Source organism: Suncus etruscus, chromosome 12 (assembly GCF_024139225.1).
Source record: "Suncus etruscus isolate mSunEtr1 chromosome 12, mSunEtr1.pri.cur, whole genome shotgun sequence".
Classification (NCBI taxonomy): domain Eukaryota; kingdom Metazoa; phylum Chordata; class Mammalia; order Eulipotyphla; family Soricidae; genus Suncus; species Suncus etruscus.
The window spans coordinates 25625659-25652517 of NC_064859.1; the positions used below are offsets into that span (position 1 = coordinate 25625659).

Genomic DNA, 26859 nt, shown 5'->3' on the forward strand with positions numbered 1-26859 from the left:
ATTTTGAGGTATCGGTATAAAAATGTATTTGTTTTTATTTTTGGGTCACATCTGGCAGTGCTCAGGGCTTACTCCTGGTTTTGTACTCAGGAATCATTCCTAAGGCATTCAGGGGACCATACAGGGTACAGGGATCAAACCTAGGTCCGTCATTTGCAAGGTAAATGCCCTACCCTCTGGAACATCCCTCCAGCCCCAGGGCCCTATTGTGATCTAAAATACATGTTACTACTTGTGGGGTGAAATGAAGAGGTCACAAATAATTTTTTAAATGTGATTCCGTTTCTAATATCACCAAGTTTTATGCTGTTATTCTGTTTAAAGAAGTAAGCCCTGGTCAGGCCAATAAACTCTTTTAAGACTAAATTTAAACTCCTGTTGTGATAATATTTTTATCCTCTGGTTTCTACAAGAATTTCAAATACATACAGATCTATATTTGAAAATTTATCTGTTTATCTACTATTTTTTAAAAGTAGTAGGAAGATAACGTTCAAAATAAAATTGTGTCCCTTGTCTTTAAACCTGTTGTTACCACGTTTCTTTAGGTATGTATAGTTTGTTTCATGGCTTAGAAAATTAGACAATCTTAATAATTAAATTGTGTCATAAGTTAGAGGTCTAGTAAACTAAACATGATATCAGTTGAATGGACTCAGAGAGAAGGAAGCAATTCAGAGCAATGTTATCCCAAAGATTATTTTCTTTTGACACAGGAATCTATCATACTTGTGGATTTACTGGACCTGGATTAGGTGTTCTAAACGACAGGCATCAAAGTCTAGATTAGCACTGGAACATTCCTTCTAGCACCAGAGTCACTGATCTAGAAGCACAGTTATGATTCTGGGTGATTGGATGACAGACATTATGCAGGGCAGAGGAAAGCTTTTGTAATTTCCCATCCAGGGAGATTATGTGATCTGATATGGGATGCAAACATGTGTGTTGTTGGCTTGATATTAATTATTTGTAAGGTCCAGTTTTTTTCAAAACTAACCTGTTTTGGTTCATTGGCATACTTTAGAGCACAGAGGATTTAGTGTGAAACAAGATCTTGCCACTGATAGGGTGCAGTGGGGACCATAAGATGCAAAGAGTTTTGTGTTTATTCCTGGCTTGGAGAGATGTTTCATATGCACGGGCACACAATTGGCCTCAGAGTTGCAGGTGCTTGGCCATCTTTGGACAACCCATGTGACAACCTTGAACATCTGTAACATGATGGAGACAGGGAGTCTATGGTTTGGTAAGCTTGTTTCCCCTGCCATTTCTTTCTCTTTGCCTCTAGTCTAAGAAATCCAAACCTGTACAGTCATAAGTGCTTACCATTTGTGAGAAAGAAGGTCTCACCTTCTACCTTGCAGAACAGCAGGGATAACTACTCAATGCACTTCCCTGTGGGTTTACATTGCTTAGTTCTACCACTGAAAGAATTGATTGATAAATTGTTTCCAAGTTTCCTGGATAGAAATAGTTTCCCACAAAAAACCCTCCATAATAAGCAGCAGAATATATGGATAACATTTTTCAAGATGTATTCTCAGTTAAAACTGGTGTCCAAATCAGAGTCACTCTGAAAAGTAGATATGCCAATAATTACTGATGTCTGGTTGTTGGATGCAAGGGCTACACTAATGGGGTAACCCAGTTTGAATGTTGGAGTGTGGAGGCAGAGGAAAGCACAGAGGTGCAGAAGGCTAGAGGATGGGCATTGCCAGAACTTATTAGATCATCATTGTGCATTCTATTATTCCCCACACATTTTTGGGGGGAGATCTTTGGGTCTCACCTCGCTATAAATAGAGCTTTCTATCTCAGTGCTCAAGAATCACTCCTGGCACACTCAGGGGACCATATTTGGTAACAGGAACTGAACTTGGGTCAATTGCATGCATAGCAAGTGTCCTACTTGCTGACTATGACAACAACCTCACATCACTGTGGATTCTAAATTTGACTTTGCTCTCTGACAGTATTAGCAAAGGACAAAAAAACCCCAAGACAGTAAACACATATCAGAAGAATGATATGTAAAGTAAAGCAAATAAAGTCCTAGTTGGTTTTCTTAATTAAACTTTCTATTTCTTAACAACTTTTTTTGTGCATTTTGGGCCACACCCAGAGACGCTCAGGGGTTATTTCTGGCTCTGAGCTCAGAAATCACTCCTGGCAGGCTTGGGGGACTATATGGAATGCCAGGGGTCAAACCTGAATCTGTCCTGGATCAGTACTGTGCAAGGCAAATGCCCTATAACTGTGCAATTGCTCTGGCCCCATAACTTATAAAAGTCAAATTTGACTATGACAGAAATATAAGAACCAATTATACAGCAGAATTTTATTATTTTAATAACACTTAGGCTGAATTTTTATTTGATCGTTGGCCTTATGAGGCTATGAATTCCCTCTATGAGAAAAGGCAGAGAATGAGTCAGTAGGAATGGTACAAAGCTTTAGAGACCTTACAAACCTCTGGTCATGAGTTCAATTCCTAGAGTCCACGTGCACTTCATTTAATCTGGTGATTCTGCTGTTTGAATTTGACAATTCTGCCTTCTACAATACTCAGTGACTTACATGATTTTTTGGCTGCACTGCAGGTAGGCAAGTGGAAGTTATATAAAAAGGATGTGACTTCTAGTGAGCCCCTAGCTAAAGAGATGTGTGTGCTTCATAGCCAAAAAGTGCCACCTGAGTGATATCTTGAGTGGGCATCACAACTAAAGGAGCATAGACTTCAGTGAACATGAGACCAAGTGTGCAAGCTACAACTTGATGGGCAACCTGGCAAGCAACAAATGTTTGGGCACCATAGCCAGCTATGTGCACAACTTCCAATCATCATAACCACCACCAACATCAACAACAACAACACTTAAAGGGAGAGGGGGAGGAGAAGGAATAAGAAATAAAAAACTTAAATAAACAATACTTTAAAAAGACAGAGCAGTTACTGGGATTTCTCTTTGCTACTACTAAAATACAGCTATTTTCCACCACTACTAAAAGTCACCTCAGACTTCTTTCTTCGTCTGAAAAAATATGATGGTTACCAGAGGCAAGGAATGGAAGAAGTGGGCAGAGGTGGTGGTTTTGATAGCATGATGTGTTGATGGATGTGGTATAATACACATCTAGGGATGAAAAGCATGCCCACCAAAATATTTAGTATTGTACACATCAATTACATCATTACACATCAGTAAAATTTGATTAAACAATAAAATGAGAACATTCAAGTAGATGATGGAATCCAATGTGTCAGTTATTCAAGAAACATTTGAAAAGGGCAAAGTATTGCTCTAGTAACTGCTTAGATGCTTCATGACAAAAAAGATTTTCTTTAAAAAGAACAAAGAGGTGGCAGAAAATATGAAACCACTGAATTTAAACCTATTAATTATTGCTTTCTAAATATTTTCAGTTCCACAGACTCAAAACCCAGGATTTAGGCCACAGAGAGTTTTCACTAGAGTGCTGCCAACTTGCAAAATATTAGTTCCTGGTGCATAGAGTTATTATGTTAGAAAGTTTTAAGATATATCTATCTCCAATGGAAAACAATCCACACCCCCAAAACAGAAAATACAGTTGCCTTCTACAAATAGAAGGTCATAGTCATTTATAAACAAAGGTGACCATGACAGAGTTGCAGAAAAAATGACAAGCTGCTGTGATAAAGAAATAAATTGAGCCATAGCCTCAATGGTGAGAAAGAAAACAAAAGAAAATAGGAGCTGAGTTTCCCTCCCCCAAATCTCTACAGGAGATGCAGAGAGTGAGAAGTCACAATAACCTGAAGTTAATATGGCACTAAAGTTTGTGACAATAGCTTTAATACAGGGGTAAGGAGTGACCACAGGGGAATGTGAAGGGGTTAAGAGGAGAGTCTTACAGAGACTTTACTTGAAAGGCTGAGTACCTGAAAGATGCCAGTAGAGGAAAGGGTGGAGAAGGAAGAGCCAGGAGGTGGTGTGTAACTTCTCTCTCTCACCCCCCCACAATATCAGCCTGGGCCTCCTTTGTCATCTCCTTTCTTGTCTGGATCTTCCCATAAGCTGATTCTTCCAATCTGGTCTATTCCTCACTTCTAAAGGAGAGTTTCTCCTTCAATTCTTATTAAATGGGGCCTTTCCTTAGTACCTAGTCTGCTAAGTTATGGTCTAGGACCCCCTGAAAACTTTGACACTCCACATCACAGTGCAATTAAATTGGTAATATTTCCAAATATACCTCTAAGAGAGACTCCACAAGAGACCCTTTCTCATTCATTCTAAATCCCTATTGCCTAGGTTGATGCCTGGTATAGAGCAGGAGCTCAGTATCCATTTGCTGGTTAAATGGGTGTGCTGTATCTTCCACACAGGATAAAGGAAGTCAAGGAGAGGTGAAATCAGGGAAGAAAAGCAAACAATTTAAAAAAAGCTAAGTAATTTGGGAGCATAGCTCTTTGAGCAGGAAGGCAGGCCAATGTGGAAAGCATCAGAGGTTACATCATGTTGGATAGGGTATAAAAATGGAAAGTTGTTGAGAGGTGGGAGAACATAGGAGGACATCAAGGAGATTTTCTGTAGTTGTGCCTGGTCCAAGTTTCACACCCAATTGCAATTCACACCCTCTTTCAGTCTATGGTCAGGACTCAAAGAGATACAGGTATTAACATACTGGTGGGTCTTAGTTTTACCCCCTCACTAGATTTGTGACTTTGAGCAGAACAGAACTTAATTCTACTTTCATCTTTATAATATGCAAGAAAGTGAGGATGAGGAGCAAATGAGAAAGTATAGTGAGGAATGCTTAGAACTTTCTACATTACTGTATTTCCTTACCTACAACTTGAAGAAACTGAAATTATGAAGAATACCTAGTCAATTTCTGTAACCAGGGACCAGGTTGAGGTGGGTTAGTCACAAAGTTTCTGAGAAAATATGGGTTGGCACAGAGATATTTTCTAGTTATTAGATATTCTCTGCACTGTGAATTCTGGAAAGCTTCCTTCTAGCTCAAATTTTGCTAAGATTCATTTTTAGGCCAGAATGAGATTTCAGCCAGCATGAGTTATGGTAATTCTCCAATGAAGTTGCCCACTGAGTGGTAGAAAGTCCCTGAAGACAATATCCTCAGTGGGAGTAACATGTCTATGGGAGTCAAAAGACTAGACATAAACATCACATTTGAGCAAAGTCACAAACTTTCTAAATTTTATATACTTGGGGGTGAAATTTTAATCCTCAAACCTACCCTCCACAATCTCAATTCTGCTTGTAAGGAAAATATGAAGTCAGAGAATTTGAATAGGGTTTTATTTACTATAAGCTATGTCTTGTTCTGCTTGCTTTTTTTTCAACTGGATACCAAGACTTGACCTTCTGTTGTTGCAGCTGTTTGGAAGATGAGGCAATTCTAAGATGAAAGTCCCAAGAGAGTCTATATGTTGATGGTAACAGTATTGAGAATGATGGTAGTGGAGGCTGATGATGTGTGAGTGTGTGGATGAAGTGAGAGTATCAGATTATGGATTTCAGTAAAGAAAAAAGAGAGGAAGAGCCCCTCACTACGTCAATTGTCCCCATATTATTTATTTAGTGAGATGTCCTCCTGTGTTGAAAGTGGATACAAAAAGATCTTGGGATAGTGTATTTTGCAGCATGAACTTGGGTCTGACTTCTCTGATAAAGTTAACTTTGCAAGCTTTGGGTACAGTTTGGTTTCTGCTGGACAGAGGGTGTCTTGAACTTTTTCTTTTTTAAATTCATAAAGTTAGCCAAGAATTCTAAGTACTCATGTCCCTCTCTAATGAGACAGAGAAGGAAAGATTTCCAAGGGTGAGAACTGAATAAATACCACTGAGAATACAAACATCCAAAGAAAGTGCTCTGCCAAAGCAAATCACACCCTCTAGGAACATTTCCTATAATTTTTTTTCCCTACTTTTGAAAAATGACGCACTCCTGCAAAAGTTTATTAAAGGTCAGGAGTCAATGGTCAGCAAATTGGACTTTTTCCTCTTCATCACTGAGTTTTCATCTGAATCTGTTGTCAGTCAATATAAAGGTCCATCTATTTTATATAAACTCTCCCCACCCTTAAAAAAACTGAAACTGTGAAATTGAAGAGCAAAGCAAATAAACAAAGCCAATAGAAAGTGCACTGCAAGAACATATTGATTTCCACATTAGAACTTCTGTTTATAGAAAATATGATCTTTTGATCATTGATAATATAAACCTGAGACTAAATGGAGAAGTTTTTAAAATATGTTGATAGGAATCTAAACTATTAAAATCAACTGTAGTTTTTAGGGCAGATGGACAGGGAGAACATGAACTCTAATTTATTTACACATGTCATTTTCTGTAATCCTCAAAACACTAAGGAGGGACAATTAGATAACTTTTAGGCACGAGGAACAGAAGAGCAGGGTGATTGAATAATTTAATTGAAGCCACAAGGCAGTGCTTAAATTTTAACATAAAGGTTTTTTTTTGGATGCTACAACTATTATTCTCTTTCTCCATCCATGCTGACCAATTTTAGACAGTGCTACCTTCTATCTTTTCATCATTTGTTATCATTTAAGTATAAGCTCATGATCCAAATTTGAACCAAGCAATAGCATATTGACTAATTAATGCCATTTTCAAGCTATTGTAACTGAGCTCTGGTAGAGGGATTTTTAATGTGACTATTTTGTAGGACAATAACTGCTGTGGTCAAACTTTATATGTTAAGAAAGAAAAATTACAATTCCATTATTTTTCTTTTCTTTTCTTTTCTTTTTTTTTTTTGGTTTTCGGGCCACACCCATTAGATGCTCAGGGGTTACTCCTGGCTACGCGCTCAGAAATCGCCCCTAGCTTGGGGGGACCATATGGGTGCCAGGGGATCAAACGTGGTCCTTTCCTTGGCTAGCGCTTGCAAGGCAGACACCTTACCTCTAGCACCACCTCGCCAGCCCTTATTTTTCAATGTTTCTTTTTTTTATTTAAACAAATTCATTACATACATGATTGTGTTTGGGTTTCAGTCATGTAAAGAACTCTACCCATCACCAGTGCAACATTCCCATCACCAATGTCCCAAATCTCCCTCCTCGCAACCCAATCCCCGCCTGTACTCTAGACAGGCTTTCTATTTCCCTCGTACATTCTCATTATTAGGATAGTTTGAAACTTAGTTACTTCTCTAACTAAACTCATCCCTGTTTGTGGTGAGCTTCATGAGGTGAGCTGTAACTTCCAGCTCTTTTCTCTTTTGTGTCTGAAAGTTATTATTGCAAGAATGTCTTTCATTTTTCTTAAAACCCATAGATGAATGAGACCATTCTGCATCTTTCTCTCTCTCTCTGACTTATTTCACTCAGTATAATAGATTCCATGTACATCCATGTATAGGAAAATTTCATGACTTCATCTCTCCTGACAGCTGCATAATATTCCATTGTGTATATGTACCACAGTTTCTTTAGCCATTCATCTGTTGAAGGGTATCTTGGCTGTTTCCAGAGTCTTGCTATGGTAAATAGTGCTGCAATGAATATAGGTGTAAGAAAGGGATTTTTTTGTATTGTATTTTTGTGTTCCTAGGGTATATTCCTAGGAGTGGTATAGCTGGATCATATGGGAGCTCGATTTCCAGTTTTTGGAGGAATCTCCATATTGCTTTCCATAAAGGTTGAACTAGACAGCATTCCCACTAGCAGTGGATAAGAGTTCCTTTCTCTCCACATCCCCACCAACACTGTTTGTTCTCATTCATTGTGATGTGTGCCAATCTCTGTGGTGTGAGGTGGTACCTCATAGTTGTTTTGATTTGCATCTCTCTGATGATCAGTGATGTGGAGCATTTTTTCATGTGTCTTTTGGCCATTTGTATTTCTTCTTTGTCAAAGTGTCTGTCCATTTCTTCTCCCCATTTTTTGATGAAATTAGATGTTTTTTTTTTTTTTTTGTAAATTTCTGTCAGTGCCTTGTATATTTTGGAGATTTGCCCCTTATCTGATGGGTATTGGGTGAATAGTTTCTCCCATTCAGTGGGGGGCTCTTGTATCCTGGGCGCTATTTCTTTTGAGGTGCAGAAGTTTCTCAGTTTAATATATTCCCATCTGTTATCTCTGCTTTCAGTTGCTTGGAGAGTGCATTTTCCTCTTTGAAGATGCCTTTAATCTCAATGTCCTGGAATGTTTTACCTACATGTTGTTCTATATATCTTATGGTTTTGGGTCTGATATCGAGGTCTTTAATCCATTTGGATTTAACCTTTGTACATGATGTTAGCTGGGGGTCTAAGTTCAATTTTTTGCAAGTGGCTAGCCAGTTGTGCTAACATCACTTGTTGAAGAAGCTTTCTTTGCTCCATTTAGGATTTCTTGCTCCTTTATCAAAAATTAGGTTATTGTATGTCTGGGGAACATTCTCTGAGTATTCAAGCCTATTCCACTGATCTGAGGGCCTGTCCTTATTCCAATACCATGCTGTTTTGATAACTATTGCTTTGTAGTAAAGTTTAAACTTGGGGAAAGTAATTCCTCCCATAGTCCTTTTCCCAATAATTGCTTTAGCTATTCTAGGGTGTTTATTGTTCCAAATGAATTTCAAAAGTGCCTGATCCACTTCTTTGAAAAATGTCATGGGTATCTTTAGAGGGATCGCATTAAATCTGTACAATGCTTTAGGGAGTATTGCCATTTTAATGATGTTAATCCTGGCAGTCCATGAGCAGGGTATGTGCTTCCATTTCCGCATGTCCTCTCTTATTTCTTGGAGCAGAATTTTATAGTTTTCTTTGTATAGGTCCTTCACATTTTTAGTCAAGTTGATTCTAAGATATTTGAGTTTGTGTGGCACTATTGTGAATGGGATTGTTTTCTTAATGTCCTTTTCTTCCTTATTACTATTGGTGTATAGAAAGGCCATTGATTTTTGTGTGTTAATTTTGTAGCCTGCCAACTTGCTATGTGAGTCTATTGTTTCTAGAAGCTTTTTCATAGAGACTTTAGGGTTTTCTAGGTAGAGTATCATGTCATCTTCAAACAGCAAGACCTTGACTTCATCCTTTCCTATCTGGATTCCCTTGATATCTTTTTCTTGCCTAATCGCTATAGCGAGTACTTCCAGTGTGATGTTGAATCGGAGTGGTGAGAGAGGACAGCCTTGTCTTGTGCCAGAATTTAGAGGAAAGGCTTTCAGTTTTTCTCCATTGAGGACAATATTTGCCTCTGGCTTGTGGTAGATGGCCTTAACTATATTGAGAATGGTTCCTTCCATTCCCATCTTGCTGAGAGTTTTGATCAAGAATGGGTGTTGGACCTTATCAAATGCTTTCTCTGCATCTATTGATATGATCATGTGATTTCTATTTTTCTTGTTGTTGATGTTGTATATTATGTTGATAGATTTACGGATGTTAAACCAGCCTTGCATTCCTGGGATGAAACCTACTTGATCGTAGTGGATGATTTTCTTAATGAGGCATTGAATCCTATTTGCCAGGATTTTGTTGAGGATCTTTGCATCTGTATTCATTAGTGATATTGTGTGGGTGTACCTATTTGAGACCCTGAGACCCACCCATTTCTGGGAGGGGTCTTGGGAACCGGATAGTAGGTGTAACCTTACCTGCGAGACCCTCCCATTCCTGGGAGGGGTCTTGGAAATGTTAGATAAGGCTTGGACCAAGGGAATTCGGGCTTTTGGCTCTTGGCCCTTTCTGTGCTGCTGTGCGCTCTGGCTTCTGGGTTTCTGTGTTCTGGTCTTTGACCAGCATGGAGCCCAAAGGGAAGATGGCTAACAGGAAATAAGATGCAGGGCTAGCAAAATATTGCTGTGCTTGAAAGGTTATGAATAGGCCACACACACGTGGTGGCTAGGGCTTGAATAAAGTTGTTGCTTCCTGACGCCTGACTGTGAGTGAGTGATTTCACCTGGGCCTGGGACTCGCCGACTGCATGGAGGTTGCAGAGCCACGTGGACTGGGATGGCACGGAGAGAAATCCACCGCCATCCAGCCCCATCGTTAATTATTTAATGCAACAATATTGGTCTGTAATTTTATTTTTTGGTAGCATCTCTGTCTGGTTTAGGTATCAAGGTGATGTTGGCTTCATAAAAGCTATTTGGAAGTGTTCCCGTTTCTTCGATTTCATGAAAGAGTCTTGCCAGGATTGGTAGAAGTTCCTCTTGAAAGGTTTGAAAGAATTCATTAGTAAATCCATCTGGGCCTGGGCTTTTGTTTTTGTTAATTTCCTCAATAGTGATGGGTGTGTTTAGATATGCTACATCCTCTTCCTTCATCCATGGAAGATTATGAGTCCAAAAATTTATCCATCTTTCAGGTTTTAATTTTTAGTGGCATAGAGTTTCTCAAAGTAGTTTCTGATTACCCTTTGGATCTCTAGCATATCAGTAGTGATCTCTCCTTTTTCATTCCTAATACGAGTTATCAAGTTTCTCTCTCTCTCTCTCTCTCTCTCTCTCTCTCTCTCTCTCTCTCTCTCTCTCTCTTTGTTAATTTTGCCCGTGGTCTATCAATCTTGTTTATTTTTTCAAAGAACCAACTTCTCCTTTCGTTGATCTTTTGGTTTGTTTTTCGGGTTTCCACTTCATTGATTTCTGCTCTCAGCTTTGTTATTTCCTTCTGTCTTCTTATTTTTGGTTCCTGTTGTTGAGTACTTTCTAATTCTATGAGCTGCATCATTAAGCTATTCAGGTATGCCCTTTCTTTTTTCCTGATGTGTGCTTGCAAAGTTATAAATTTTCCTCTCAGTGAGAGGATACTGCTTTTGCTGTATCCCATAGGTTCTGATAGTTTGTGTCTCCATTGTCATTTGTTTCTAGGAAGGTTTTGATTTCATCTCTGACCCACTGGTTATTCAATATTAGGCTGTTTAACTTCCAGGTATTAAAGTTTATCTTCTGTGTCCCTTTGTGTTTCACATATAATTTCAGGGCCTTGTGGTCAGCGAAGGTAGCCTGCAAAATTTCTATCCTCTTGATATTATGGAGGTATGTTTTATGTGCTAGCATGTAGTCTATCCTCGAGAATGTCCCATTTACATTAGAGAAGAATGTGTATCCGGGCTTCTGGGGGTGGAGTGTCCTGTATATATCTACTAGGCCTCTTTCTTCCATTTCTCTTTTCAGGTCTAGTATATTGTTGTTGGGTTTCAGTCTGGTTGACCTGTCAAGTGTTGACAATGCCATGTTGAGGTCTCCCACAATTATTGTGTTGTTATTGATATTATTTTTCAGATTTGTCAATAATTTTATTAAATATTTTGCTGGCTCCTTATTTGGTGCATATATGTTTAGGAGTGATTTCTTCCTGCTGTACATATCCCTTGATTAATACAAAATGTCCATCTTTGTTTCTTACAACTTTCCTAAGTATAAAGTTTGCATCATCTGATATTAGTATGGTCACTCCAGCATTTTTATGGGTGTTGTTTGCTTGGATGATTTTCCTCTAGCCTTTTATTTTGAGTCGATGTTTTTTCTGACTATTCAGGTGCATTTCTTGTAGGCAGGAGAAGGTTGGATTGAGTTTTTTGATCCATTTAGTCACTCTGTGTCTCTTAACTGGTGCATTTAGTCCATTGACATTGAGAGAAAGAATTGTCCTGAGAGTTAGTGCCATCCTTATATCGAAGTTTGGCGTGTTTGTTGGTCAGTCTTGTCTTAAAGTAGTCCATTTAGTTTTTTAAGAATGGTTTTAAGTCTGTAAAGTTTCTGAGCTGTTGTTTGTCTGTGAAACCATGTATTGTTCCTTCAAACCTGAAAGTGAGTTTTGCTGGGTGCAGTATTCTAGACAAAGTATTTATTTCATTGAGTTTTGTCACTATGTCCCACCACTGCCTTCTGGCCTTGAGTGTTTCTGGTGACAGGTCTGCAGTATATCTCAAGGATGTTCCCTTGAATGTAATTTCTCTTTTTGATCTTGCTGCTTTCAGAATTCTTTCTCTATCTGTGGGATTTGTCATTGCGAGTGGGATGTGTCTTGGGGTGTTTTTTCTGGGGTCTCTTTTAGTTGGTACTCTTCGGGCATGCAGGATTTGATCGCATGTATTCATTAGCTCTGGTAGTTTCTCTTTAGTGATGTTCTTGACCGTTGATTCTTCCTGGAGATTTTCTTCCTTGGTCTCTGGGACTTCAATGATTCTTAAGTTGTTTCTATTGAGCTTATCATAGACTTCTATTTTCATCTGTTCCCATTCTTTGAGTAATTTTTCCATTGTTTGATTGTTTGCTTTAAGGCTTTTTTTCCAATTTCTTCTGCTGTATGGAATTGTTATTTATCTCATCTTCCAGTGTACTAATTCTATCCTCAGCCGCTGTTAACCCGTGGGAAAACTCATCCATGTTTTTCTTCAATTCATCTACTGAGTTTTTCAGACCTGTCATTTGACCTGACATTTCAGTTTGGAGTTTTCTGATTTCTATCTTCATATTCTCTTGATTATTATTAGTGTTCTCTTCTATACTTTCTTTGAGTTCTTTGAACATCCTCCATATTGTGATTCTAAACTCCTTATCTGAGAGATTGACTAGTTGGTTGGTCATGTTCAAGTCATCAGAGTTGCCATCGTCATTCTCTATGTTTGGCGCTGGCCTGCATTGTTTCCCCATTGTCACACTTGTATTGTGGGTTTTTCTACGTGTTGTGGTTGTATTCATTGGTTAAATGATGTGCACGGCTGGAAAGTAAAGCGGAGCAGCCATGCTCCTCTGGCTCCACCCTTTCTGGGCTTGTAAACTCACCTCCAGGGAAGACTCCAGGGAAGACGAGCCATCCGCAGATGGGCCACACACAGGATAAAATCAGGTCAAAGATGGAGCACAGCACAGAAGACAGGCAGATGGGGTGCTGGCATCTGAGTTCCAGCAGAGTTCAGTGGCTTCTCCTTTCTGGGATTCTTAACTCACCTCCAGGGAAGGCTCCAGGGAAGCCAAGCCATCTGCAGATGAGCCACACAGAGGATGAAATCAGGCCAAAAATGGAGCACAGCACAGAAGACAGGCAGATAAGGGTGCTGGCATCTAAGTTCCAGCAGAGTTCAGCGGCTTGCCCTTTCTTGGCATGTAAGCTCACCTCCAGGGAAGGCTCCAGGGAAGGTGAGCCATCTGCAGATGAGCCACACACAGGATGAAATCAGGCCGAAAATGGTGCACAGCACAGAAGACAGGCAGATAGGGGTGCTGGCATCTGAGTTCCAGCAGAGTTCAGCAGCTTCCCTTTTCTGGGCTTGTAAAGTCAGCCATTTCTTACTCACTCACTTGCTTGCTGGGTAGCTTCAGAATGCAGTTTTATTGGGAGTTCACTTCCCAGGGCTCTGAGGAGAGCTGGAAGGATTCAGGAAAGTCAGAGGAACACAGGACAGGGTTCTCTTTAGGTCCTCAGCTTCCTCAGAAGAAGCACAGGAGGGCAGAGACTCTGCAGGTGAAGCAATCAGCACTTCACCTGGCAGTCCCCACAGTCAGCCATTTCTTACTTACTCACTCGTTTGCTGGGTAGCTTCAGAATGCGGTTTTTATGGGGGTTCACTTCCCAGGGCTCTGAGGAGAGCTTGAAGGATTCAGGAAAGACAGAGGAACACAGGACAGGGTTCTCTTTAGGTCCTCAGCTTCCTCAGAAGAAGCACAGCAGGGCGGAGACTTCGCAGGTGAAGCAATCAGCACTTCACCTGGCAGTCCCCAAAGTCAGCCATTTCTTACTCCCATTATTTTTATTTTTATTATTTTTGTTTTTTTTGGGCCACACCTGGTGACGCTCAGGGGTTACTCCTGGCTATGCACTCAGAAATCGCCCCTGGTTTATATGGGACAGGAGGCATTAAACTCTGGTTTGTTCTAGGTTAGTGTGTGCACAGCAAATGCCCTATCGCCTGCTCCGTCGCTCTGGTCCCTACAATTCTATTATTATGTTGTCATATTCAACTTTGCAGAACTTTGTAGAAAAGAGTATTTATTTTCTTTGCATTTATTATCTGGCACTATTGTGTTTAGTCCTGTTAAAGATTAATTACAAATTAAATGTAGACTTTTTAGTCTGTCCAGCAGGGTAAAAAAAATAATCTCATCTCTGTTCACCTTCTAGCCTTATAGATTATCAGTGATTCCCCTCACTCTAGTCTGACATACCACTTATATCCCTCTTGGCTCTGAGGGTTAACCATGGACATTTAGGGTTTCCCTTCTGTTCAACTAAATACCATTTTTAGAAATAATTGGTTTTTGGTTGCTGTAGTATATTGGGCCACATCTGGCTATGCTCAGATTTTACTCCTTGCCTGTGCCAGTTTTCACTCATGGTAGCACTTAGAGACCATATGCTATGTTGGGGATTGAATCCTGGTCAGTCTTGTTCAAGATAAGTACCCTATTAGATGTACTATTACTCCAGTTCCTCTAGAAATAAATTTTGGCTCCAAGGCCAGAGAGTTCCCTCCTGGGTTATTTCTCCCATGTCATTTGCTTAGTTCATCAAAGAGGATCATTAGAGTGGTGTGGAGACATCTCTTTTGTTCCCAATAAATTCCCTTCAGGGTCTTATTTTTCAACCAGCAGCCAGCACCAGAGCAAAGCTTATCAGAGAAGTGCTCTACATGTTGAATTTTTATCCGTTGAATGCAAAACAAGGTTGAGGAAATTCTTTGTGTACTATTACGTCTGGTGTAAAACTGAATTCAGGTATCATCTGTGCTCTGTACCAGCATGTGTCAGAGGGGAAAGTCAGCCTCTTCTGGATCTTGGTTTCTGCCCTGAGAGAAGGAAATAAGCCGGGTCTCCACACCCAGGTTTCTGTGAATGGTTCTGGGTTCTTGTAAAAATAAAAATTCAGCAAATATAATACTTTCTCTTCTTTTCCCTTTCAAGTTGTACTCTGGACTGCAGGATGCCAAAATCAAATCTTACTCTAAAGAATGTCCCCAGTGCTTAGATTAGAGAGGGGTTCTTCATGAAAGCAATAGATGTTCGATGAAAAATTTAGGAAAGGCAGCGAAGATAAAGAAAGAAGGTAGAGGTAATGCAAGGAATGGGAAGAGAGAAACAGAGATGATAGAAACAGTGCAAATACTTTCTCTGAATCTACTTAGGTCACAGAAAGTTAATCTGCTTTCAAAGAATTGGTGGCTGCCCTCCCACAAATGTCACCTGTCCAGTCACCTGTGCAGAACATTCTCACCTCTTTGACAATAGGGAGATCAGTGACCATGAAACTGGCCTTGATTTCTGACAGGAAGCAGCCAGGCAGGCAGTAGTCCCATGGCTGGAGTTGCTGGGATTTTATAACCAGCAGAGCCAGACTATGCTTTGCTAGATGAATGTCAAATATTATCCATAACATTTACATGAGTTTCCCTGGGTCTCTGATTGCAAGGAGGCCAGGCTTTGGATAGCAAGTTCAGAATGTGCCTTAGAATTTTGTTCTTGCAGAGAGTAATGGCATGTGCCAATCTCTCGATACTTGATCTCAGAGAAAGCAAAGGCACATACTATGAGAAGATCTATGCCCCCGAGGGTTCTTACCATAGCATGAAAAATGGGGAATTAGAATTTCAGTCCTGGTTGCCAGTGACTATCAGAGCAGCCAGGGAAGTTTTAAAATCCCAATACCTAGTCCTTGTTCCCCATCTTATATAGAACTTAATTCTATTGAAGTGGGTTCCTGGCACCAGTGTTTTATAATTACCCAATGAATGCTGGAGAGAGTTCAACAGATTACAGGAGGCCCTGGTTTAATACCCTGTACCTTAGAAGCATCATCAGAAGCAACTTCTTATCATAGTGCTGAGAGTAGTCCCTGAGTAGCCCCTAGGTGTGGTTTGTCCCTCTCTCCCACCCCCAAACCAAAACGAAACCTCTCAAGTTGCAATGACTGGGTTACATGAACTCTGATCTCTGAAGTTCCTTATGTTTATTTGTATTTAAAATTAGTAATCTAGGAGTACTTTGTACTGGTGAAGGATACAACTGGTTGGGATTAAGATTTAAGCTAGAGTAGTTGTTCCCTAACAGGATTGGTAGGTATCTCTAATGAAAAACAGGAAAGCAGTGTTTGAATGGTGAATTTAGTATAGAAATAGTTCTTTTTTATTTTTTTCCTCTTATTTTGTATCCCAATCTATTGCTTTTCTTTCCTTCCAACAAAACCACATACCTTGATTTATCTAGCTCTGCCTCTTAAATAGAGGGGGAAACAAGGGAGGGTTCCAGGACCAAACAGATATGTGATCACTAATAGAAAGCCAGACAAAGAGGGATCCACCTACTCTAGCAGCCCGGGGGGTGATGGTGGGGTATATGGGTTGTAGAAAGGGAACTGGAATGGGGGGAGGACATATTTGGTGATGGGTATTCCCCTGATTCAATGTTAATATGTACCTAAAATACTACTGTGAAAGATAATTAAGCCATTAAGGAAAAAATTTGTTTTTAATTAGAAACTTTCTTTGACTTACATGTATTATTATTATATTAATATATTATATGTTATGTTATGTTACTATATTATGTTATGTTAGTTTACCTCATTATGTTAATCAATTTTGTCTCTTGAATATTCTTACAATAAAAAAAAGAAAAAAAATAAATAGTGAATGGAATCCCAAGCTTTTAGGGGTAGAGCTGTGAGTGCAACTTCTCTCATTGATTCACATGACCAGAGTTATCACGACCGGAGTTATCAGTGGTCACCTGAAATCTTGCTGGAAGTGCTAATTCCCTGGTCCCACCTATGACTTGTTAAATCAAACTCTATAAAGTTAGGTTCAAGAACCTGCATGTTTTTATATTAAATTTCTTTATTTTAAGCATGATGATATACAGAGTTATTCATAATATAGTTATTTCTGTTACTCAATGTTCCAATACCAATGTAATATTCCTTCCACCACTGTTCTCAGCTTCACATTCTTCCTCAAACCTGCCCCTTGGCAGGTACAAATAATTTACATAACTTTGCTTGTTGCAACAATGGTAATAAAATTATCAAAAAAAACTTCATTACTAAAAATTTTAAAATTGTCATATCTTGCAATGGGGACTTTATGTCATTGTCTGAAGGTTCATTAAGTTGTTTCTTGCTAGTTGAGTGTTCATTGATGGTTTTGCTTGTTGGACTTATGTGGCTTCTATTATTTCACATTTAATTTTGTGTATTCCTACTGGGAAATCTATATTAAGATTTTGAAAGTGTCGTGCAGCTACCTGTTTTTTTTTTTTTGTCTTATTTATTTGTTTTTGGTCTATATGAGGCTTCTGTCTGGCTCTGTACTCAGTGATTAATACTGAAGGTGTTTGGGGGCTATATAGGGTTCTGAAGATTGAACCCAGGTAAACTGTATGTAAGGCAGTGCTTCTCAAATAGTGGGGAGCGCCCCCCTGGGGGGGCGCGAGGCTCCATAAAGGGAGGCGCGTTTGACCTTGGCAAACACTGTCATAACAAGCTAAACTCCCTGTTTATGTCTCTGTATGTATTTGGAGCTGAGAGTTGCTGTGTCCTGCTTCAAACCCCAGAAGCAAACAGAAGCCTCCAGTGTTGCACTCAGTTATAGTTAGGGGTGGTGGGGAGAGACTCATTGAACATGGGTCAGGTGCATCCTAGGCAAAGGCCCTTTACTGCTGTACTGTCTTTGGGCCTCAGCAGTGACTATTTTATGAGAACAGGGATGGATTTAAGTAAGGGATATATATATGGGGTGAACTTTAAGAATTTTATGCTCATTTTTGTGCCTAAGTCACATTTTACTATTTGCTTTGCTATTTAAGTTTTTTTTTTCTGGTACTTTCTCTTTTATGTTTAGGAAACCCAGGCATTTTCTGGAGGACTCACAGAAAAAATAGGGATGTGAGTGCACCCCAGGCAGAGAGAGGAAGATGGGAAGAGCAGAGGGAAAACATTCTTGTTTCCTGCTGCTGCCCATTCATGTTTTCCCTGACATGACACGGGACTTGGACAGCCAGGAGAAGGTGGGTGCCAATTCCAGGCAAGGGTGTGGCTCTAAGTTTAGAAATGACTCTAGGGTGGAGGCCGCCAGTTCTCAGCCCTTTCATCAGCTTCCTCGGCTGTTGGTGGGCTGGTGTCTGTGCGTAGAGCCTAGGGGGGGCTCATCAGGGCATGGGCTAGAGGAAAGGCTGGAGGGGAGGGAAAACTGGAACTGAGAAAAAAAAGTTGCCCAGTGTGTGAGGTCCACATGTGCCTGAAACCTTTCACATTGCAACTGCGAAAAGTAATCAGGTGACTTTGTTTTTGTTTCTGTTTTAGAAGAAAAACTTAGAACCTGTGACTGTTGTTCATGAGCACATGCCTGGATGTAGTAACTTCGCATTTATGGAAAATGTGGTCAGCTCCATAAATCACTGCAAAGGAATTCTTACACTCCTCTCTGCGCAAGCAGTGCAGGTCTTCTGTGATGTTTCCAAGGTTATGCAAAACAACACGGAATCCACGTGCCTATAAAAACCTCCCTCCTCTGAGTGCTCCTTGAGTTGCCACACGCAGCTCGACACTTTTGCTTTGAGTATGTTCTTTCTTGTGCATGTTCTTTCTCTCTTCTGCATGTGTATCAGTGTCTATGGTCACCTCCATAGCTTCAAGAATGCAATGCTCTGCTTCTACTTCTCCCATGAATCATAAAGTTATAGCAGGACATCTCTGAAGGAAACTCATTTAAAAGTAGGTAGAAAGATCAAATTTTGTGCTAAAAGGTGGCCGAATTCTAATTCTGAAACCTCCAAAATGCCAAAAACTATTATTTTGTTTTTAGGCAAATGGAGAGGTTCAAGTGGTATTGTGCTTCTCAAGAACATATGGAACATCTTCAAATGTTAATTCAGAATTTCAGTCTGAATTAGTAAATAAGGGATTTCATATAAGTGGGATTGTTTAGAGAAAATTCCGTCAGTTCTCTCTCCAGTATTGTTGGACTACACGATCAAGCTTCTTGGTTTTTACATATTCTTTTCTTCTACCTTTTCTTTTTCCTATACCTCTCTACTTCTGAGGCTGACTCCAGTTTAAGAATTTGTCCCATGCTCTTGCTTTTCTCAATTTACTCTGTCTCTCCTCCCTTCTACCCTCCTCTCTCCTCTCTTTCTTTCTCTCTCCTCTTTCCTCTTTCCTCTCTCCTCTCTCTCTCCTCCCTCATCTCCCCTTTCTCCTCTCTCTCTCATTATTTTTCAGACCACCATTTCCTTCCAGATCCACATCTCTCCAGTGTTTTGGTTTTAGAACCTGAGGATTTAATTAATAAAATAAAAAAAAAGAATTTGTTCCATAAAACTGGACAGTGGCAACTGGAAAATTAATAATTTTATTTATTAATTGATTGATTTTTGGGCCACATATGATGTTACTCAGGGTTTACTCCTGGCTCTGCACTTAGGGATCACTTCTGGTGGGGCTTAGGAGCCAATATGGGATACCTAGGACAAACCCAGATTGGCTGTGTGCAAGGAAAACCTTAACAACTCTGACCCTACAAGTCAATTATTTTGCATATATGTTTAACCACAATTCTTAAGCCTTGTGCTCAAGTCTTGCTTCCGCTTTGTACTCAGAAATCACTCCTAACAAGCTGGGGGGAGGGACCATATGTGGTGCGAGGGATGTTAACAATTTTAATAGACAATGAGTACTTTCAGTTTCTTTGAAAGAAATACTTATTTTGTAATTAAAAAAATAGAACAGCTGAACCCCAATTTAAATATTTTATTGTTTTTCTTCTTATTTTAGACGACTCTCATGTATGCTAAGATAATTTTTCAATTCTCCACAGAAACTAGATCATGAATGTATAAGCCCAAACATCCTCCAAGTACAAAGTATATAGCTGTTAACTGTAGTAGTCTACTTGAGGATTTGCTAAGGCAATGGGCTCTAGTGGAGTTTTTAGGCAGAGTAAATTTCAGATGCTAAGAGGGACAAGTTGATACTGCATTTGTATGGTTTATAGAATTTCTTTCATCACACTTGCCTGCTCTTCCTGTTACAATGTGGAACAGGAAGATTCTTTGGATAGTAACTTAGTCTCTAAAGTGATGTCCCATCCCCACCTTCCGCAGGTAGAGGGGAGAAGGGTCTGCCTTACAGGACTACTCTTACATCTGCCAGCAGTGTTGTAATGAAAAGTGGACAGATTAAATAGGGCCAAGCTGTGCTATATTCTGTACTTGTTAGCTGCATCATGATTCGGATTTTATATCACACTTCCACAGATAGTAGAAAAGCACAAATCAAATAGCCAATAGTATTTACTATTAATTGTTACTGTAAAAATACAAATACTGTACTAAATTCAAACATTACTGCCTCCAGGCAGCCACACTAAGTAGTTATTGTCATTTACTGTAGAAAAGGAACTTTGAAACAGGTTTAGTGTATGGACTTTTTCCAGCCTGGAAGGAAGATTCATACTCAGTTCTGTCTGATTTGAAAGAAACAGTAGTAAAATAGACACTATTCTTTTGGGGTTGTCACACCAGGCAAAGCTGAAGTTTCAATTCTAGCTCTTTGTTCAGGGATTACTCCTGATGGGGTTTGGAGCATCGAACCATATGTGGTTCTGGGAATTGAACCTAGGTGTGCCACATTCAAAGCAAAAACCTTATAAACCGTACTATCTCTTAGGCTCTAACTCTAGGAACATTTCTTCTACTTTTTTGGGCTAATATGCCTGATTTCCGGTGTAGCAGATGGAAGATGTAGGCTGCTGGTGATTGATGAACATCTAGTACCAAGATTAGCTCTAACATAATTTACAGAAGAAAGACCAGATCTAACCAGAAGATAGTAAAGGTGAGAATTCAGCAAACCTGAGTTAGTTTCTGGCTTTGTTACTACCTGAACCAGAACATGTCATTAAGCTTCTCTTGTTTTCTGGTTCCAGTTCTGTGCTCCCATACCCCCATCTCTTGGTTAGAAATACTTCATGTTGGGATCTCTCAGTTTTGAGGCAACTTCTCACCAGGACAGAAGATTATCCACCAACTTGGGCCTTAGTCCAATTATCCTGGGCCCAAGGGCCTCAGTGCCTGATGGAAGATGGTGGAGGTGGGTGGTTTTCTGTAGGTCCCATTATTTTGTCCAAGCTTATGACTCTGCCTCTTGCTGGCCACACTGGCAGCTGAGAAGCAACAGGCCTTTTTCTCAGCACTGCCCAAGATAAGAACCTGTCTCGTTTATTTATTGAGGAGCCCATCAAGTTATAAAATCAAGTCCTAGAAAATTAAACTTAACTTATAACTGTTAAAATTCTTTCTAAAAAGGAAAACAAAGTCTTATGTTCTGTCAGCACTAGAAATTTGAAAATTAGCATCTGACTTGTGATAACATGAAATAATAGCTGGAAGGATATATCTGGAGTTATTTTGCCGCTACAGAGACAGACAGATGAAAAAGAATGTGTGTGTATGTATGTATGTGTGAATGTGTGACAGAGTGAGTGAGTGAGTGAGTGAGAGAGAGAGAAAGAGAGAGAGAGAGAACTCATGAATCCTACCGTGTCTCCTGGCTGTGGACGCATCACGGACACACGATCATATCCTTTTCTTAGTAGGACCCACAAGGCATCAAGTTTACCCTGAAATAAAGCAAATTCACCAAGATTACATATGAAACAAGATCAGAGCTAGTACAGGCAGGTTGAGCATTTCATGCTGCTTCAGTCTTGTGAACAATTCATGTGAACAACAATGCAACAATGTTGTCTGACAATGTGGTTGTGACAGAATAAGGGACTTGAGTTCCTGAATTCAGGGCTCTTGGAGAAGAGACACATCGAAGGGCACTTGATGCTCACATAAGATGCACTGGAGATGAGAACAGTCCCACATTTACAAACACAGTCATGCTCTTGGCTTTCACACATCTGGGCATATGATCATAGTGCAAGTCAATCCTTTAAGTTTTGATTTTTCTTTCAGCTTGGTGTCCAGCATTCATAAATGACAAACACTGGTGAAAAAGATCAAAGCATATTACTAAACAAAGGTATCCTATTAAAGGCTCTTGGGAAGCAGATTTTGAGTTGTTCTCTAACTTCATGTGACAACAACTTGCTCAGGAAGACTGGGTCACAGGAACAATTTAGCAAAAAATCACAATCCCATTAGAGTTGTTGGTAATTGTCTGATTCTGAAACGACTGTCTTTCCTTCTCCAGGATGTAATAAATACCTTCATTCCAGTTTCCCTAAATTCAATGAATAGAGATTGGTTTCTGCCACTATACATTTATTTGACTTTGCTCTTGTTCTTACTGATGGCTGGTGACTCCACCAACAGGTAGAAGCCACTGTTACTTTGCTTTGTTCTTCACTGGCAGTGAAATCACCTTCGTTCTCCTAAATGTTGGCATATTGTTCTCTACAACCAATATATTACTTTCTGTCACCATAAAAGGATTTTGCAAAAGTGATGAAGTTAAGGATTATGAGATGGATCCGAGACTATCCTGGAATATTTGGGTAGGTCTAATATAACCATGTTTAATAAACAAGAGATGTAAAGGTTGCTTGGAGCTAGGGGAGATATGAGGACAATCTAAGTCAGAGAGACTGCGTGAGAATTCAATCCACTGCTTTGGCCTTTGGAGACACAAAGCTGCCATAAGCCAATGAGTGTGGGCACTGGAGTGCAACTTTCATCGAAGTTCCCAAAGGATGCAGCCTTGGCCTTATTGTGATTTAAATTCCATGAGATGGAACCATTTTGGGGGCTCTGAACTCTAAAACAAAGTAATTTGTTTTAAGTCAGGTTTATGATAATTTGTTTGAGCACCAATAAGAAATTACAAAAGCTCTTAATTATTCCTAGACATAGTATGTTTATTTGTTCATTGTTTCTCTGCTAGCTGACTTTATAAAATAGAGCTGTTTATCAAATTTAGGCACCATGACTTACAAAGCTACTGGTATTTGAGTTTCAGACATGAAATGTACCAACTTCAATCCCACTGGCAATGTCAGCATCCCTCCACCAATGTCCTTATGTTCCCTCCCATTCCCCTGTTGACTCTTTAGTAGACACATTTTTAAGGTTAATTAATGTAGTTTGGGTTCCATGCTTACAGTTATGTTGGCTTTAGTGATTTGGAAATATAAAGATTGGCCTTTGAATCACTAGCATATCTAAGATCTTTGACCATTGACCCCTTGCTTTGTTAAATGTTATGTGCCCAGATTTTAGGACTGTAACTAACTGAGAAAAAATGAGGCTAATAAAGACTCACAATTGACAACTGTCTCCAGTTGTGATTAAAGAGATGTGATTAGAATCTATATCTAATTTCAAAGTGTGTTTGAAAGCTTACATACTTCCTGTTACACCAATTGTAGAATCCTTTTGAATATGGTTAATTTAGAATATTTTAGAATAAGGTTATTAAATTGTGGATTGTAATCCTTTTAGTCCTTATGAAATCTTTTTTTGTGTGTCTATTAGGATTCCAGATTATTTTTTGGGGAGGGGTCACACTCAGTGGTATTTAGTGGTTATTCCTGGCTCTGTGTTCAGAAATTACTCCTGAATGCTCAGGGACCATATGGGATATTGGGGATCAAACTCAGGTCAAACTGAGTGCAAGACAAACTTACCCTATCTACTGTACTATCACTCTAGCCCCTGGGGGGGGGGATCTATTTTTATTAAATGAATTAAAGTGTGTGCGTGTAGGTTTGTACTCCTATGCTTTTAAAAACAAATACTGGGCCCATGTCTATTTTCTATTGGTGTCTCAGTCAGCAGGCATGTTTAAGAACACTGGTTTGGAAGATATCTACAAAGGTCATTGCTGGAAAAGCTGTGAAGTTTAGCAAATTGAAATGTCCTGATACAAGACATTTATTTATTTGTCTGTTCTGCCTGATGTGGTCTCCTGACCTCCTCCAGGATTGATCCCTGAGTACAGAGCAGGGGATGGCTTTTATTGAATTTATTATATAAGTATTTCGCTATCTAATTTTAAGTCCATAGGATAGACAGTATAATTATCTCCATTGTGAAGTGAGAAAAACAAGATAAAACAACTTATCCAAGACTGTAGAGTTTTTAAGGTGTGGACCCAGAATATGAATCAGACAGTCTGAACTCAGTCATTTTGTGCTTAATTATTATACTATGATCTGTTGCTACAAGGAGACATAATTTTACTGTGTTTTTTCTGTGACACAACTACGACATTTCTGCTCTTTTGCTTACATGTAGCTTTAAATATCTGCCGAATTAATTAACAGACTTCTTCAATAGATGATTTTTCTTTCAACTGATGTCAATTCTCTCATTTGTCAAAGAGTTGAGTGACTAGCACTGACAACACTGTGGGTGAACTGATTTACAAAAACAAAACAAAAACAAAAACTTGGAAGTACCACCCTGGTCTATGCCAAAAGGAAAAGAATAAGGGAAAAAATTGGAGAGGCAGAGATAAAAAGAGAGGCATTCATCCAGAAAATTCACCTAGTGTATTCCAAAATATAAATGTTTATCCTAAATAATCTGAAACGGAAATATTTAACTGATGATTGAAATGGTTAATGCAGAAAATTAAGCTGAACTCAGCAGCAGTTCTAACCAGAGTTCTCAAGTCACTTCAAAATATTTGTAGAAGCGTTAAGAAATACTTTACCAAAAGATATGAGAAACATTATGCTTAGCAAAGCAGAGCTGAACCCACAGGAGCCCAGACAACAATTGATAAAGGTTCAGAGTATATTGTTTTGTACCTGAATATAACCTACAAACAATTTTAGAACATGAAGTTTTCGAAATCATATTCTTTTGGGGAATAGGGCTAGGAGACAGGTAATGGGTTTGGACCATATCCAGCAGTGTAAAGTAATTAAAATAATTTGGGTTGTTATATAGAAAATGGAAAAAAAAACTATGATGCAGAGTCTAGGAATTCAGTAATATGGGCTTTACAACTAAATATATCTGCTCAACCTCTAGCTTAGTTTGTATGCCTCCATTTACATTCTTTCCTTCAAGCCTTTCATTTCTCTTTAATTTCCTTTAATTTCTCTTTAGTGTGCTTTTTTTCCTTCTACTATGATGTTTATGCTCTAAAGCAAGCTGAGGTTATAATACCTTGAATTCTGAGAAATCTTCCTCGGCCTCAGTGCTCTCAACTTTTATATAGTCCTTCTTATTTCTTCTTTTTGTTTGTTTTGTTTTTTTTGGGGGGGAGGGGCACACCCAGTGATACTCAGGGGTTTCTCCTGGCTATGTGCTCAGTGGCTTGGGGAGTCATATGGGATGCCAGGGATTGAATGAAGGTCTGTCCTGAATCAGCTGCATGCAAGGCAAATGCCTTACCACTGTGCTATTGCTCGGCTCTCCTTTCTTATTTCTGTTTAGTCCTCTCAGACTTGATTGCACTCCTTCATCTTCACTCAACACTGTTGTTAATTTTGGCTATTTTCTATTATCATCCACCATACTGAGTATATTCTTCTGAGAAGAATATATTTTTCATTTGTTTGTTTGTTTTTGGTTTTTTGGGCCACACCTACTCTCATGGGTCCAACTTCCACATATTTTCTTATAGCTCATAAATCCTACCTTCTACTTAACCCTCTTTTGAGCTCTGGGTCTAGGTAACCAAATTACTTACCAATCCTTAGCTGTAATGTTGCTGAGTAGGAAGTACTGAAAACCATTATAAATTGAATTATCTTTCCCCAAATCTTCTCCAGCATATCATAAACCATGCCATGCTTTGGTTCATGGCAACATTAACATCCAGATATAAAATTGGACACCAGAGAATGACTTTTAGCTCCATTCCCTGCACCACTACATCTTGAGGATGTTCTTTTTACAAAAACTCTTCTATTACCTTTTACAGTCTACCTTTTCCCTTTGTCTCCATGGTTACTGGTTTAATCAAGGCCTTCATTTTTTTTAAATTTAGATAATTTATTCTTTTATCAAAAACCACATATTTCAAACATATCATATAATACAAATAGTTTATTGTCACATATTAATATTTTGTGACAAGCGATATTTTATTTATTTAAGTGTTAGTGTCATAAACTATTTGTTTTTTTGTTTTTGTTTTTTGAGCCACACCTGGTGACACTCAGGGGTTATTCCTGACTATGCACTCAGAAATCGCTCCTGGCTTGGAGGACCAAGCCATGGGACACCTGGGGATCTAACCATGGTCTGTCCTAGGCTAGCATGGGCAAGGCAGATGCTTTACCACTTGTGCACTGCTCCGGTCCCATTATTTGTTATCTTTTACTATTTTCACCTCTGCCTTGATATTTATTAATTTGAGTATATGTTTACAATTGTTTCATTATTTTTTAAAATATCTTTATTTAAACACCTTGATTACAAATATGATTGTAGTTGGGTTTCAGTCATATAAAGAACATCCACTTTCACCAGTGCAACATTCCCATCACCAATGTCCCAAATCTCCCTCCTCCCCAACCCCCACCTGTATTTGAGACAGGCTTTCTACTGCCCTCATTCATGCACATTGTCATGATAGTTGTCAGTGTAGTTATTTTTCTAATGGCACTCATCACTCTTTGTGGTGACCTTCATGTCATGAGCTGGACCTTCCAGCCCTCATCTCTTTTGTCTCTGAGAATTATTGCAAATATGTCTTTTATTTTTCTTAAAACCCATAGATGAGTTGGACTATTTTGTGTCTATCTCTCTCCCTCTGACTAATATCACTCAGCATAATAGATTCCTCTTTTGTTACTCAACAATTTCTCTGTTGGCCTTTTATATTCAGGCTCCTTATCTTCTGAGACCCTTATCTAAAAATAGATATGAATGGATTCATTGCAGTGAATAAAATAGTTCAAGTAATATTTTACTACTGGTATCAATTTAGTCA

General features: G+C 39.1%; 1 protein-coding gene across 1 annotated transcript in view; it reads right to left on the reverse strand.

The window, feature by feature from the left end:
- Positions 1-26859, reverse strand: part of ANTXR1 (ANTXR cell adhesion molecule 1) — a 252529-nt gene that overhangs the window by 33107 nt on the left and 192563 nt on the right. The window contains exon 17 of the mRNA XM_049785145.1: positions 21500-21580. Within this exon, the coding sequence (XP_049641102.1) occupies positions 21500-21580 (81 nt within the window). The remainder of the gene's footprint in view (positions 1-21499; positions 21581-26859) is intronic.